This window comes from Phasianus colchicus, chromosome 1 (genome assembly GCF_987193195.1).
Source record: "Phasianus colchicus chromosome 1, bPhaCol1.hap1.1, whole genome shotgun sequence".
In the NCBI taxonomy this organism is placed as follows: domain Eukaryota; kingdom Metazoa; phylum Chordata; class Aves; order Galliformes; family Phasianidae; genus Phasianus; species Phasianus colchicus.
In genome coordinates, this window is record NC_143436.1 from 26,031,174 (window position 1) to 26,046,607 (window position 15,434).

Here is a 15,434-nt window from a genome sequence, read left to right on the forward strand (position 1 = left end):
AATACGCTTGGTAATTGTACAGGTCATCAAAACAGGTGCAAAGTCCTTCAAAGTGTTTCTTTGAACAAGCTCAGTTTAAAGCTAATTTCTCAGAAGTAGAGAAATAAATGGTCTGCAAAGATAGTTTCAACTTCACAGATGTATTTGTTATTATTAACTTCTCTGCAGCTAGCAAACTCTGTGACTACTACCCGCTCCCAAACTTTGCTTTCATTACTTAGTTTTAATCTTAGAAGATCAGGTGCTCATGTCCCTCCTCCGGATGTCCTTCAACTTCTGAAAGCTAGTGAAGCTCCTTTGACTTCAACAAAAATACTTTAATGGAAGCAATTTGAAAATTAGTCTCATGGCTATGTTTTGTTTTTTTCTTTTCTCCTAAATGAGCAACTCTCCCAGATGGGAATTTCACTAAAATTTCTGGGCCAAATTGTTTCATAGAGAGATTTAGCTGATAAACTTAAGAGGAGCTAGGGTTCAGAGACCAATAGAACACTATGTGTATTTTACTTACTTGCTACTTTTCCAGGCCAATCATATTAAGTGTGGTAGATCTCTATTCATTAAATTAATGTGTGTAGCTTTCATAAAGTTTCAAATTACTGTAACATATAGAAAGACAGAAAGACACAATCCTCCTTTGCAGAGATCTTTGTTGATGCTCAGACCTGTTCAACTTCTTACTGCTCTCAACTGACTTGTTTCACATGTACTTTCCCACGTGTCTCAGTATTTACAGAATAGAGTAAAACAAAACAAAACAAATGAACAAAAGATTTTAAAAGTAAGGATTTTTAAAAACAGTGAAATAGTAAATATACATTCCCACACACATGCATACACATACATATAATATCAGATATACAAATGGCAATTGAGAATAACTCTATTCTTGCATCAGATGTGTTAGTGCATACTGACCAGTAGATAAATTGTACATCACTGTTCTTTTAGCAGAGACTTTCATCACTTCAGTAGAAGTGATTCAAAGTCTTTCAAGTGATAATAACAACCACAGCATTTTAATCCTAGATTGTCATAATACTTTTGCCTCTCAAATTTTGTAAATGTTACAACCAAAAGTAACTATATATATATCTCTCATCTTATATGATTGAATCCATCTCTCTGGCAATTTGAATTTCAGAATTAGCCTTTCAGTGGTAATTTAGATGATGAGAAAATTTATCATTACAATGTATACGTAAAAATTCAAAGTGTCAAGGCGATATGAAATAAAACATAGTAATATCACAAAGGTTGTCCATTATGTGTGAAATTAATGAATTACATGATAAAAAGATTTCCAATACAATCATGAATATCTATTTTATTGATATGCCAGCCAGAAAAACTGACTGAAAAACATTTTTGTCTATATTTGGTTTTTAATTCATAATGCTTTATAACTGATATGAACTTATGAAATCACTATTAAATATTTGTTTGATGTGATATTTATGTTTTCTCCTACTGTTAGATGTTGTAAAATTTTCCATTTCGTTAGCAATACATTAATTTTATACTAGTATATTTTAATGTTTAGATGAACAATTCAAAATTGGCTTAGTTTGGTCTTAACTACATGCTAGGAAGAGCTGATTCCTAGTACCTAGTCAGATTTTCTTCTCAGAGTTTATGCTATATGTATTTTTGTTAATGTTGCACTTATTCTGTTGCTATGAAAATGTCCTAAATCAGTCATTTTCACTTGAAATTAAGTAAAAACCTGTGGTAATTCTAAGCTCTAAATAGCATGCTTATACCTGAGATGTCACTGGAGATTCCCATCTTGAAAAGTTATTGTCTTCCTATCTTTAGCTCTTTGTTGTTGTTTAACTCAGAAGGTAGCTCAGCACCACACAGCTGTTTGCTCACTCCTCATAGGGATGAGGGAGAAAACTGGAAACAAAATAGAACACATGGGTTTATACAAAAACTTTTTACTAAGACAGGCAAAGAAAAGAAATTAAAAATAAATGCAATGATAAATATATATACATATATTCTCCATGTAATTAATGGTCACCCACTGGCCAACACTCAACTAACTGCTGACCAGCAGCCTGCTAGCAATGGAACATCTCACCACCCACTGACTGGTGCCCAGCCAATTCCCAAGCAGCAGCTGCCCCCCTTGGCCAACTGCCCACACTTTTAGAGCTTTCTGCATGATGTGGCATGGAATAATCCCTGGCCTGTTTTCATCCAGCTGCCCTGGTTTTGCCCTGCACCATGTTCCCACGCCTTATTGGTTATGGCCCCTTGTCCAAAGAGTTGCCCAGCCCTGGGTATGTGCAAATTTCTGAAGCTCCATAAGGGTTTCTCATCTATGTAGCGCATCAGAAAAAGCCAGATGGTCTGAATCCTCAGGTCCCATACCTGTCTACCATTTGCCCTATACATTTGGCAGAATGACAGCTACTTTGGCGGAGGTCTTCAAGAGTTCTTTCTCACCTTTGGGATAACAGTGTAAGTCTCCTTGGGTGTTTATTTTGAGAGCCCGAATTAAAAACATAGATACTCCTACAAGAACTAAATCCATTTAAGACCACAATTTTATTTACTCAGATTCTGAATAGAGTCAGGTCTTGTTAACTAAAACAACAACGGAATAATGGAAAGTAGTAACTGACAAGGATGTAATTTATATTTCTTCTTGATATTTCTGTAAATATCAGGGTATAAGTGTAAGTATATGGAAAAGATACTTAAAAAGAATGCACTAAGTTGATTACTTCTCTACTCCAACCTCAGATTCTCACTAATTTGAATATCTTTTTCCCTCTTAAGCCTGCCTTATAGGACCAAAATGTCTGTAAGTCAAGATGGTTCATTTTAAGCCATCTTGCAGTGAAATAAAGTTTAAATTAACTCTTCTAAATTTAACGCAACACTAACTATCCTTGTATTGTAAAATACTGAACTTTGTCAGGAATTCAAGATTTTCAACAAAATTTAGTCCTATTCTAAGGTCTCTAATACGTTTCATGAAGGAATACATGGAAAATTAATAAGTGGATATGTGAAACTCCTTGAACACATGGTACATTTGAACAAGTGTGCTGTTAGTAAGACTTCTTGTAAGCTGGTAGTTAAACCATGGTTTTCTGAATGGGAGATGGGTTAATTTTTACTTTGAATTGGGATCTGGTATGTAGCTGTAAACTTTAACCTGATTTATTTTGTTCCACACTTCTGAATGGGCTTAAGCAGTAATTTTTGTCATACTTCTGCCACTGTGGTTACCAAACCATGATTTGTGTAGTCTATCATCAGTGAGGAGTGGCACTCAGCACAGACTTTTTTTTTTTTTTTTTCTCAACAAGCTTAAAAGCAACCTCATTACTAAGTCAGGTAAAAAGAGTAGTATATTTGAAACGATCTTTAAAAATTTAGGCTTAAGTCCTCAGTAATGTATATTTCCTAGTTCATTAATGCAGAAATACTGCACATAGATTTTAATCTTAGAGTTAATAATAAAAGCAATTTTCACTAAAAATATAAAAACTGTAATGGTAGAATCATGATATTGCATTTAGCTCTCCCACAAAAAGTCACTTTATTACTTTCTTTTGACACTTATTTTCATTCTGGGATTAATTTTACTATATAAGGGCTTCTTAACTATTCTATTAAAATTTCCATTCAGAAGCAATAATATCTAAGAGTGAATAATAGTCATGTAAATCATTATTTCATATTAATGTAAAAGATTTTGTAAGTTCTTATGAATTCTGCTGACATGCACAATTGTGAAAAGGTTATCTCTACATTCTGCAGTGATATGCGCTGGAACAAAGGAACTATTTTAAAAGCATCAGTGGAGTACATCAAGTGGCTACAAAAAGAACAACAGAGAGCCAGAGAATTAGAACACAGACAGAAGAAATTAGAGCACGCTAACAGAAGACTTCTACTTCGAATTCAGGTCTGTATGAGGGAGTTGTCATGAACTTCAAAGCTTTCTCAGTATTCCTACCTCATCAAATTTTATTAATCTGTATCATTTTTCCCCCCCCCCCCCAAATGTCACTTACTGCAAAGGCATTGGTTTTCCCTGTTTATTGTGGTGTAAATTGAGAAAGAGATATATTTGCAGATTTCTAGGAAATTCCTGTGATCATTATACCTTACATAAAGGAATATGTGTGAAGTTAATAAAGTATTTGTACAACAGTATATATTATGGACTAGGAAGGACAAAAAGGAAAGGAAAAGGTACATCTCTCGTGCCAAAAAAACAATACTGGACTTAAAATTCCTTTCTGTGTTTTCATTTTCTTTTGTATTCCACATTAAAGTTCTTTAGGTATAGTGTGCAATGTTATATCTGCTCTTGACAAAAATGAACATGATGTGGTGGTGGAAATGCATATATGACTATGCACACATGCAGTGATGACTTAGCTAGACAAAAAATCATCTTATGTATTGTAATTTACAGCTATATATGTATAACATGAGAAACATGAAGTAAAATATCCTCTGCATCTCTGGATAGCAGTGCACTAAAAGTTTGCAACAGTTTTCTGTCACTTTTATTAGGTAAAGAAGGCAGTGGTTTCAGAAAACGTCTCGTGCCTCTTACAATCCCACTGGAGAGCTGTTTAATGGTGAAAATGGAATTAAAAGGAAAACTAACTGCTGGCTCAATGCAAATTTTCATAGATTAAGAATTTTGTATTTTAAAACATAGTCTCACAATTGGACAAGAGAAATCTTTAATTTGCATGTATAATCTGTATACTTCTCATGATAATTCTGAAGACATTATTTCTCTTCCAAAGTCATTATCTAATTCTCCTCTTTTATCTATCTATCTATCTATCTATCTATCTATCTATCTATCTATCTATTTATATATTTTTTTTAACTTTAGGAACTAGAGATCCAGGCACGTGCTCATGGCCTTCCAGTCATGTCTTCACTCAGTGCAGTAGATTTAGCTGCTCAGGTCACCAAGCAACAGTCGTATCCAGAGGAGAACTCTGTAGACTACTCTCAACAAATGCCTCTGGCTCGTGGACCAAATTCTGATGTTTGCGATGGATCTACAGCCTTTTCTGATCCACTTTCCCACTTCACCGATTTGTCCTTCAGCGCAGCTTTAAAAGAAGAGCAACGACTTGAGGAAATTTTATTGGATGACACAGTATCACCATTTGGAGCAGACCCTCTCTTGTCCTCCACATCCCCAGCTGCATCGAAAGAGAGCAGCAGGAGAAGCAGCTTTAGCACAGATGATGGAGACGATTTATAAAAGCAGAAAGGGCCTCACACTTCCTGAAACCACTTGCTAACAGACTGAGTTGAACATAAGCATGGTGTGTGTGCTTGTTCCAAATATGAATATGGAGAACCACTGTGAAGATAACAGGCAAGGTTTAAATCAGCATTTACTTCACAGGAAAAGGAGATATACATGGATTCAGATCACTTTGCCCCAGATTCACATCATCTGTTCACAGCTGACATTTGCACAAATCTTTCTTCCCTGGAAACCTTTTTACTATTGTTCCATGACTTTTTACAGCAGTATGAAAATGCTTTCCACAAAAGGAATGTCTGTGTTACACAAATGTGTTCAGACTCTGTCTTCAATCTGCATTTACATTTATCTGTTATATATGTGCTGCTTAGTAATTTGCTATTTTTTTTATAACAATGAGAATGTTGTGTTAAAAATTCTATGAAACATGAGAAACAGTAGGAGAATATATAAACTGGGAACTATAGAGTGATACATGTTTTAAAATCTGAAAAAAACAAATAATAATTCATTTGCACAAGTGAAGTGAGCATGAATTTAAAACCACATAGACTTCCTGTAATGATACAGGAGAAAAATAGAAACTAACATAATGACGGAAACACAAAGAAATTCAAACAGAAAAAGGTGATGTTTAAGTAGAAAGTATTTAGAAAGACTATGTGGATGTACAAGACTGAACAAAGATATTCCACGGTACCATTAGCACAATTTTAAAAAATTACTACTGGTAAAAGTGCTGTGTCAGCTGCTTATTCCAAAAATAATCAAGCTATATCCTTCTTTATGTGGAAGAGATAAGAATACAGATATGCAACAGTGTGCTTCTGGAATATGCTTCCAGAGCTTTTTGGGAGCACACTAAGGTTTTTCTAAAGGGAGTCTGTCTTTTCCATAGCTATGCCTTTGAATTGTTTGTGAATGGAGGGAAGTGGCCAGATTTCCATTACACGCATTGAAACAATGGTAATTCAATTTCAAATTTGCCTTTGACATCACTATAGAAAAGCAAGTAAGACTTCAAATCAAAGGAGGTATTTGGAAGACTTGATGCATTTTCCTGGAGTACACTAAGTGCAGTCATTCTAATTGTAATATTAATACGTAGAAAATAAGCTCGTACAAGTTCTTCATTGCTCTTCCTCCACTGGAGCCAAAAGAGCATATCTGGGAGTTCTCTAACAATTCAGAATATATTTCAAACGTATGTGTTAAGATTTGCAGTCACTGAGCCCTGCTTGATTTTCCAGAAAATTCACCTGATCAGAAACAAAGAAGAAAATGGAGCGCTGTTTGTGTTAATGGTATAAATGTATTTGAACACACTTTTCAAGAACTAAGCCTTTGCTTCCTCCTATTTTGTCTTCTGTTATTTGTACCTGAGGTCTGATTTATCCAGAGCCTTAGCCCATTCCTGACCAACCCATGGTTATGAAACATTAAGGTGTGCCCAATTTCATGAGAGTATGTATGTTTATAGGAAACTCAAGGATATCTGATTGCCTATGTAAACTATTTTGATGTAAGATGAACAGAGCAGAAGTAACTTCTTGTCAAGTATGTGTGGGTTCCCAGAAAAGCCAACACGAAACTGGTCCTCTTAAGAGGTTCTGATACACTTCCACTGTATGATTAAGATTTTTTTTTTCATTTTTTATTTTTATTTTTATTTCTACATGGAGGAAAGGAATGGAAAAACAAAGTAATATTAACCAAAATTAATTGACTCCAATATTTTAATTGGAGTGCTTCCTTAAATGACACTCAACAAAACTTGCTTTGTCATAGTTATGCTAAAGACAAGCTAAGTATTCATTGAAATTGGCATTCATATCAAAAATATGAATTGAAAGTAAAATTTGTGCCCACATTATGTCTAGCTTAGGATGCATATTGTCCGTGTCAGCTAGTGAAAGGCAAGGATACTTGATTGACATCAAATGCCATTTGTCCTTGTACTGCAGTTTCTGCTATATTGGTTTTAAATACACCAGTGCGGATTGCTCATAATGGAGAAAAAGAAATTAAAAATGAATGTATTACATGATTTTCCCATTGAACTTTTACATGGGAGGTAGACCACAGTTCTGAACTATATTGACTTTAAATAACATCTTGAGTTTCATGACTATTATAAGGACTGCTCTAAAAAAAAAACATTATAGTTTTAAAAACATATAGTTTTAAAACATCCATTAAATGTTTTAAAGTCGATTTTCATTCTTCTGGCAATGGCTTCAGTCTGAAGCACCAGATTTTTCTTTCTCTTCCAGTTTGAGAAACCTAACAGGAGGTAGGAAATGCTCCTTCTGCAATTGCATTGTCATTAAGCACACTCAAGCTGTCTTCATGCACACAGTTTCCAGCACCCTCCTCTCTGCAAACGCTAAACGTATCCATGCCTGTGGGTGTGTATTATGATGTTGTTGTTTCACTACCATTACATTGTTTTCTAGAAGGAAGTGATCGTTAGTGTTTTCACTAATAGCAGCGACCTGTATTACACCATCGTCCTTGAAATTAAATAGTGATACAGGCTACCAGAAATGATAAACAAGGGCACCACATGCTGAAGGTATTGATGAGATCTTTGTGAGGGTAACTGTATCCCAGGTTGTTTTTGAATAAGCATCCCCTCTCCCACCTCCATGTGGTGAGACTGCTGTGCAGCTGGGAAGGCTGCTGGAGGGCCAAGGAGAACACAGTGCCTTCTGGCTTGCGCAGAGGAAAAGGATTGCACAATTGCAGCAACAAACCCTGGTGTCCCTCCTCAGGCAGAATTTCTTTCCTGTCCATGAGAGTTTTACTGGGCTAAAATGTGGTGTGCGCGAAACACATTTTTAGCTCTTCCCCAAATCATACAGATCCGTTTAATGAAATCCCATGAAAGAGATGCATAATTTGTCCATGGCTCTGGGTCTAGAAAAGAATTTAAAGATGTACAGAGTTTGACCTCAAGCGGGGCAGGGGTGAGGAGAACCGGCTATTTTTGTCAAAATGTATTAAATGATAAATGATGAATTCTTGCGTGTTTTCAGTAGCAGCTGTTCAGAGCTGGTGGACATGTTCTTACAGAATACACAAACTAGCAGACTGATAATTACACAAAAGGAAAAGGGAGCAGAAATATTAACATCCTGTTTAATTCATGAAATGGATATGGATACTATCCTAAGAACAGAAACTTAGATTATGTCACTGTGCATAGCATAGATGGTGTGAAAAGCTACAGCAAGTGCAAACGGTTTTAACAAACAATTGTTTTATGTAGTGAAGTAACTAAATATAATTCACTCATTTAATCTCAATAAGAACACTGTTACTGTAATACCTTTTGACTTTAATAGGGCTGTATATATGAATGGAGGATGTAAAATTCTTGTAATTTAAAATTATGTTAAGTCTCTTAGATAAGTAAAGGCATTTACATTACTATTATGAGACTGTAGAATATTTTTATAATAATTGCTATTTTTCATTGTTAACCATATAATATCTTGTTTTCTAAGTCAATGTATGCAGACAGAACCTACTTTATTACACACTGTATATGCAATCTTTTTCAAATTGCATTTTATACAGGCTGGTATTTTATGTTTATTATATGAATACAATTAAAGGACTGAAATTAAAACATCTCTTTATATTTCCCTTGTGAAACTTCGCTACCCAGTCCCACGAAGAATGCCATCACAAGACAATATAATAACATCCTCTAAGAACACCTGAGATACCGAACAGACAAAACACTTCACAACTGCTAAACATTTAGTCCATTATGATACATCATGATCCAGTAGCCTCCCATTAATAAAAATAATTGATACATTCTTTAATACGGTCTCCTGCCATCTGCTTATTCCTGCTGCTAAGGCTTTGATTTATGGAAAGTGTTTTCAGAATGTTGCGAAATTGCTAGCAGGCATGATGATATCAGTTAAATCACTAAGAAGCTCTACAAAAACCTTTTAATGTACTAGATGTTCCCCAGACAATCTAGGATAAACAGAATATTGTATTTTAAGATGTAAAACATTTTTTTAAAGCTGATAATTAGGTAGCATTTTGGCACTAAAAGATATTCTTACTTAATAAATTGAGTAAGGATTTGGGTTGCTTTTTGAATTCCTAATATCAAAAGTGCTGCTTTCATTACAGTATATTTGGTGCTTTCTGTGCATGGCATGATGCAAATACTGTTAAGTAGTAAGATATACTTCAGCTACAGTTTTGTAATAGCTCATTTGTTTCTTGTATAATGGTGCTCATTGTTTGTGTACATCAGATAAACATTTTATTTGTAATAAAAATGCTCTCCAGAATCTTTATTTCATCAAATCAATGACATCCGTATCAGCATTAAAACGGAATAATATCATAAATATTATTTAAAGTCCAGTGATTAGCCATTGAGGGAAGCTTTGCTTTTTTTCTACGCATTTATTATGCACTTAGGATTTGATCATAAAAGATACTCAGTTCCTTGTGAGGGACTCAGTTCCTTTGTGAGGGACTGAGAGCCCTCATTCACTTTGAAGAAAGGCAACGCTCAGCCTGTTGCAGGATCAGATTCTTAATGGCTGAATAAACAGCATCAGAAAATAAAATCAGAAGTTATTTCAAAGATCAAAAAAGCACGCTGCTTGATTAAAAGTAGTGATATTTGCAATTGAGAGACAAACAGATTTGATGTCAGCATCATTTGTGCTGACAGCCAATGAGAGATTAGAGAAAACTGTATGAAGTTGTGATAATTATCAGACCAGAAGTCTAATTATAAAGGACGCTACGGTAGTGAAGTACGCTAAGGCTTATTGGTTAAATCACTAGTACCCATCAAGTTAAATATATATCAGTTTCATTAATTGGCAACCACAAGACAAGTGTTCTATATTCAGGGTGGTGATGATTTTGATATAATCCACCACATTGTGGTTAAGTATATGATTCATGTAATAAGAAAAAGGTGCCTCCAGGCTATTGTTCCTAGCATGGATTAAAATTTACATATTGCTTCTCCTTATGTCAAAACATCTGGTGCCTGCAAATGCTAACATTTCGTTTAAAAGTTTCACAAGATAGGAAAAGTGGATTGGAAACATTGCCTGTGAATCATTCAAGCATTATAATGGAATAAGAGGCTGAGTTATGAACAGGCAGATTGAACAATAGTATAGTCAAAGAGATTCATATGCTTATGAGTTTGATAGGCAACACTTTATACAAGGAGGGAAATGCCCCAAATCATACAAAATAAGTTTGGGGATATTTTGTGGTTTTTTTAATGTAATTGAAATAAATCACCTCAGATCCTTTCCAAACTGCACTTTTTTTTCCAAATAAAATCCATGTACATAAGTGGATGTAGTTAGTGCTAAGACAATGGCTAATGCATTCATTTCATTCATGCACTTCGGTATGTTGGCATTCATTTTCCCTTCTGCCATGTAGTTTCATCAGAAAATTATATGACTCTTTACTTTTTCTATCTATAAATATATATTACATCACTACATCAGGGTGTACATCAAGGTATATCTCAAAAAATTTGGATGATCAGCTGTCCTAATGCTCTCAACTACGTGAAAAACCTACCAGTCCTTGTACCAGCACTTAGACTTAAGATTTTTTTTCTGTTGATTTCTAGATAGGATGTTGGGTATTAATTTTCAGGTATAAAAAATAAATTTTCTGGTGCTGGGTTACCTGAAAAACCCCATCACAGGCTGCTGAAAGAGTGGAGGCCCTCTGTGTGAAAGGAGGCAATGAAGATAATATTTTCCATGAATATTTCCTAGAATACTTTCCTCAGCCACATCCAAGGAATAGCTAGGAGTGCATGTCTGTCCAATGCAGATGGTGATTCTATTTATTTGCAATGTTCTTGCCTTCAGTGTCCACATGATTCCAAATTACTTAAATTTAGTATTCCAAATTTGGAAAAAATTGTAAGCTAAATATTTCACATTGCCTTCCAAGAACAGCCTGAATTAAAGCAGATTAAAAAATAAAGCCAGGTTTTCTTTTTTGATTCTTTGCTGCTCCTTTTGCCTGTTGATGGCACTGTGGTACACTCGAAGAGATGGAGAAGCCGACTTCTTCAGCATGTTGTTTCTACTTCCTGGCATTGCGCACAGTCGGGCCAGTTCTTGGAGCAGCCTGTGATTCTCCTGATCAATTTGTCTAACTTCTTCATTTGTTCCTCTAGATGGATAAATAATGCCCAGATTTTGTTGCTGTTTATCCCTCAATTCCAAAGCAGCTTTAAAATCAGAGCAATACTTCTTCGTTAGTGGAAAACTTTTCCCTTGTTCTTCCATTCAAAATTTTGAATTTGTCTTTTTATCAATTAGTTGATCTGTGGCACAGCTGTATTTTCTCATCATTAAGGTGAGGAACGTCACCAAGAAAAGCTTCTGCATCATTCCAGAGCCACTAGGAAAATAAAACAAATAGCTGGAGTCATTGCAGAAATACCATTTCCACTGGAAAACAATTTCTACAGCTAATACACACAACCAGCTTGCTATAAAAACAAACCAACACAAGGCAATATAGTCTTACTGGGAGGTAAAGTAAGCATGGTCAGCAGTAAGCACGGAACATAGAACCAACTTTTGCAATAAACATTTAAGTAGTGTTGTCTCCACTTGGGAATTTACACTTTTAATTACACCCAGTTTGACTGTTTGTTTATTTATTTATTTTGCCCCAGTGGGTAAGAGCAAGAGAAAACAAAGCTCGAGACAGCTCAATATAAGCTAAGCTAAAGACAGGGATTGTGGAAAACTAAAGAAGGTACATTCCTGATCCCAAAATATCACAAATGGATGCCAGTGCACTGAGGGAAGATCTCTCAAAGGCAAATTTCAATCTGAGAGACAGGCAGGGGAGCCCCTTCCTTCAGGGAAAGAAAAGATATTATTTCTGTCTCTCTTCAGGCTATTCACAGCTTCCATGTTAAGTTAGGAGTGCTGGTCCTCGCCCACCTCTCTCACATCACTCTTTCTCTTTCCCTACCTTTTCAAACTGTGCTAGATTCTGGAAGACAGAGCACAGATATTCGTCCCTTCCTGCCTTGCTGATGTGTGAGGAGCATCATTGACTTCTCCTCCCAGCCTGAGCTACAGCCTCAGCCAAAGCTGATCAGTCAGTTGTTCAGCAGATTGGTAGCTGTGCAACAATGCCAGTGTACTACTAATGCAATGTACTACTAATATGGTTATGTAAAATGTCAAAAAAGCTTTGATACGTGCCTTAATATTTAGTATTACCAAACGTGGGAATAAAATAAACTTGTTTTTCCTTTAAGTCTTTCCAGTTCAGAGGAGCTAAACTAGTTCTGATGCTCACTGTAGTGGAAATCCAGTAGGAAATGGATGTCTGGTTCCCTTATGCACCTGAAACTCGAGGCTGGGTGGTTGTGAGCTCCAGGCACTTTTGGTGTTACCCATTTGTGAGTGCACACTGCTTGATTTTGACTGCCTTGCTGGTAAGGGCAGACTATCTCCATCACTGGTCTCCTGGCTTTTTTTTTATGCTAAGAGTTTTTATACCTTTTCGCTTGCACCCAAAGCAAAAATTATCTTTTCCATATGCCTATAAAAATATGCATGTTATGCCTCATATAACAGCTTCATGTTCTATTTTGCTGGTATAGCAGAGCCGAGGAGTAAGCACCTTTTTCAGGAATACTTTCAAATCTATTCCTATACCTCTGTCTCCTTAAAAGACGATTTTCCGAAGCAATGGTTTCTACAGAAGCAGTTCCTTGTGCCACGCTCTGTGTAGCATCTTTACTCCCCTACTGGCCTACTGAATTTGAGGAGGATGTGGAGGGGTGCCATATGGCACTTTTCCAGGCTTAGAGACCTGAGTTGCTTTTCTCCAATATGGATCAACTTCACAAACATTGCTCTTCTGTTATAACAGTGGGGGACATCTGCCAGTGAGAGGCAGTGGAAATCCTATTCTCATTTAGCACAAGGTCCTATAGCTTCCTCATCTGTAAAATACAGAGATACCTAGGCCTGCATAATAAATAATAATACACGTATGTGGTATATGATTCTAATGATGTAATTCAGCTTCAGGTTTTTACTGCCATTCATAAACTGCTTCAGCAGACTTCTTGTAATTTATGATATCAATAGAGCTCCTTAAATTACATCCTAGATTCTGCCATGTCTTGCCCTGTGAAAGGAAAATGGCTTTGTATCCAATATCACTGCAAGTGGGAGAATGAACAAGAGTCAAGTGCCCTTTATTGAAGGCGAATATTGCCTTCATAGTGTGCAATATATGAGTATTGAACGCTTGACAACAACTGCAGTAATCCTCAACTTAATTGTTTGCTTTGAAACTATGAGGAGTTTCCTAGCACTGGTTTAAGATGAGCTTGTCAGTGTCATGGGAAAGGTGAGGCCATCTTTCTCTGTGTTCTGCATTTTGAACCCACAGCTTCTAACTCAGAGAATGTCAGGGACAAAACAGCAGCTGCAAAATGTTGGCATCCTCAGTCTGGCTAAGGAGCCTCTTCCTCTTGCCTAGGGTTGGCTGCCATGCCAGGCTCTGCTGGTGGAGAGCTGAGAGCCCTGACTGAAAGGATTTGTCCTGAGGCCCATGGAGCCCAGGGCAGGGAAGCACTCTTGGCTGGAGTCTGAATCCATGATGGCAGTTCTAAATATTTCCAGTCACAACCCAGGTAGAAATTGTTAGGCAAGGGCATAAATCCCTGTGCACCACTAGGGGGTGGATTGCAGCATGATAGACTACTGCCTCCACAATTCTTTTTTCCCCTTTATTTGTCCTCCTAAAATGTGGGGTGGAATAGAAATTCTTCAAAAGTAAGTGGAGACAAATGGCCAATTTAGCACTGAGTTATTCTAATTCAGGTGCTTTCTTCCTCTGCAATGCATAAGCCATCCTTAAGCGGAGGAGTCCTGGGGGTAGTGGCTGCAGGGGATCCATCACTGACATGACTCCATCAAAGCCCTTCAGGGGACAGGAGGTGGTGTGGAGGCTCTGAACCTCACTGGGAGACAGCTGCTGTAGTTTCCCATCACATGAATAGTTTTATTCCTGCCTAGGGAATGATCTACTACTGCTAAAAATCAACAGAAAAGAAAGTTGTATAGAAGCAACTTTTGCAGAACCAGACCCACTTCTGATTGTACAACAGTAAGCACATTATTTGTTAGGTTTCAGCAGTAAGAGCCATTTGTGTTAGCCGGAAAAGTTGGACTCAGTGGAAACACTACCACCAATATACAGGCCTAAATATTTGAAATGTTAATAAGATTTGTAGTAGTTTCTTTTTAAGACTTGCAGATATCTATGATTTTTCAAAGTATTCAGAAGGAGTTTCACCCTGATTATTAACTCAGAGGGAAGATGACTTTACAGCTGTTTTCTTTGCAGAAGGTGCAGGAAACAGTTTTAACTGATTTTATATAGGTAGGCACACTTGTGTAGTTTGTGTTTCAGAGCAGTTGAGCTGATATTAGAGGAGCACTATCAGATTTATACTGTATAAATAATAGAAAAACGGAAGACCTGTTCCGAATATCCCACAAGTTTCAAAATACTTGGACTTGGGCTTTGCATATTAAATATACTGATATCTGTACAGCAGGAAATGCAGTAAAGACAAATGAGGCAGCATATGAAATTTTCTCTGCTTTTTAGATAGTTCCCTAATCTTATTGTAGCTGTACCTAACTATATAGGATAACATGCCAACTCACTGGAATGTTATCTAGACTGCTTTTTATTGCATTTGCTACATATCACAGGAGGATTTTCTCTTTTTTTTTCTTTCTTTCTTTTTGGCACAATTTAATTCTAGTGGCACTGTGTAATTTCCATCAACAAAAGAAATGAAATGTATACAGTAGAAAATGGATCCTGTTTTAAAATACTCAGACCTGTCAGGTGTCCATTAATCTATATATATTCTGCGTAGGATGTGGAAAGCAATATGAGTTTTCACATCCTTTGTATTTAATATTTACCTGTGGGCATGTATAAAATAATTCTAATAAATCCACAGCTACTTACAATTTACAGAATGGGACTAATGCTGGTAGTTGATCCTAAACTGACACAAACCAGATATTCTCTTAATGTTACTCCAAGGAATTTTAAACTGACTCTGTTAAAGCCA

At 36.3% G+C, this 15,434-nt stretch overlaps 1 protein-coding gene across 5 annotated transcripts in view; it reads left to right on the forward strand.

Annotated features, from left to right (window-relative positions):
* The window catches only part of TFEC (transcription factor EC), a 131,992-nt gene extending 122,410 nt beyond the window's left edge, over positions 1 to 9,582 (forward strand). For all 5 annotated transcript variants that reach the window (XM_090137337.1, XM_090137342.1, XM_090137345.1 and 2 more), the window contains 2 exons: positions 3,781 to 3,928; positions 4,880 to 9,582. In XM_090137337.1, the coding sequence (XP_089993463.1) occupies positions 3,781 to 3,928; positions 4,880 to 5,260 (529 nt within the window). In that variant the 3' untranslated portion in view covers positions 5,261 to 9,582. The remainder of the gene's footprint in view (positions 1 to 3,780; positions 3,929 to 4,879) is intronic.
* The last annotated feature ends 5,852 nt before the right edge of the window (positions 9,583 to 15,434 follow it).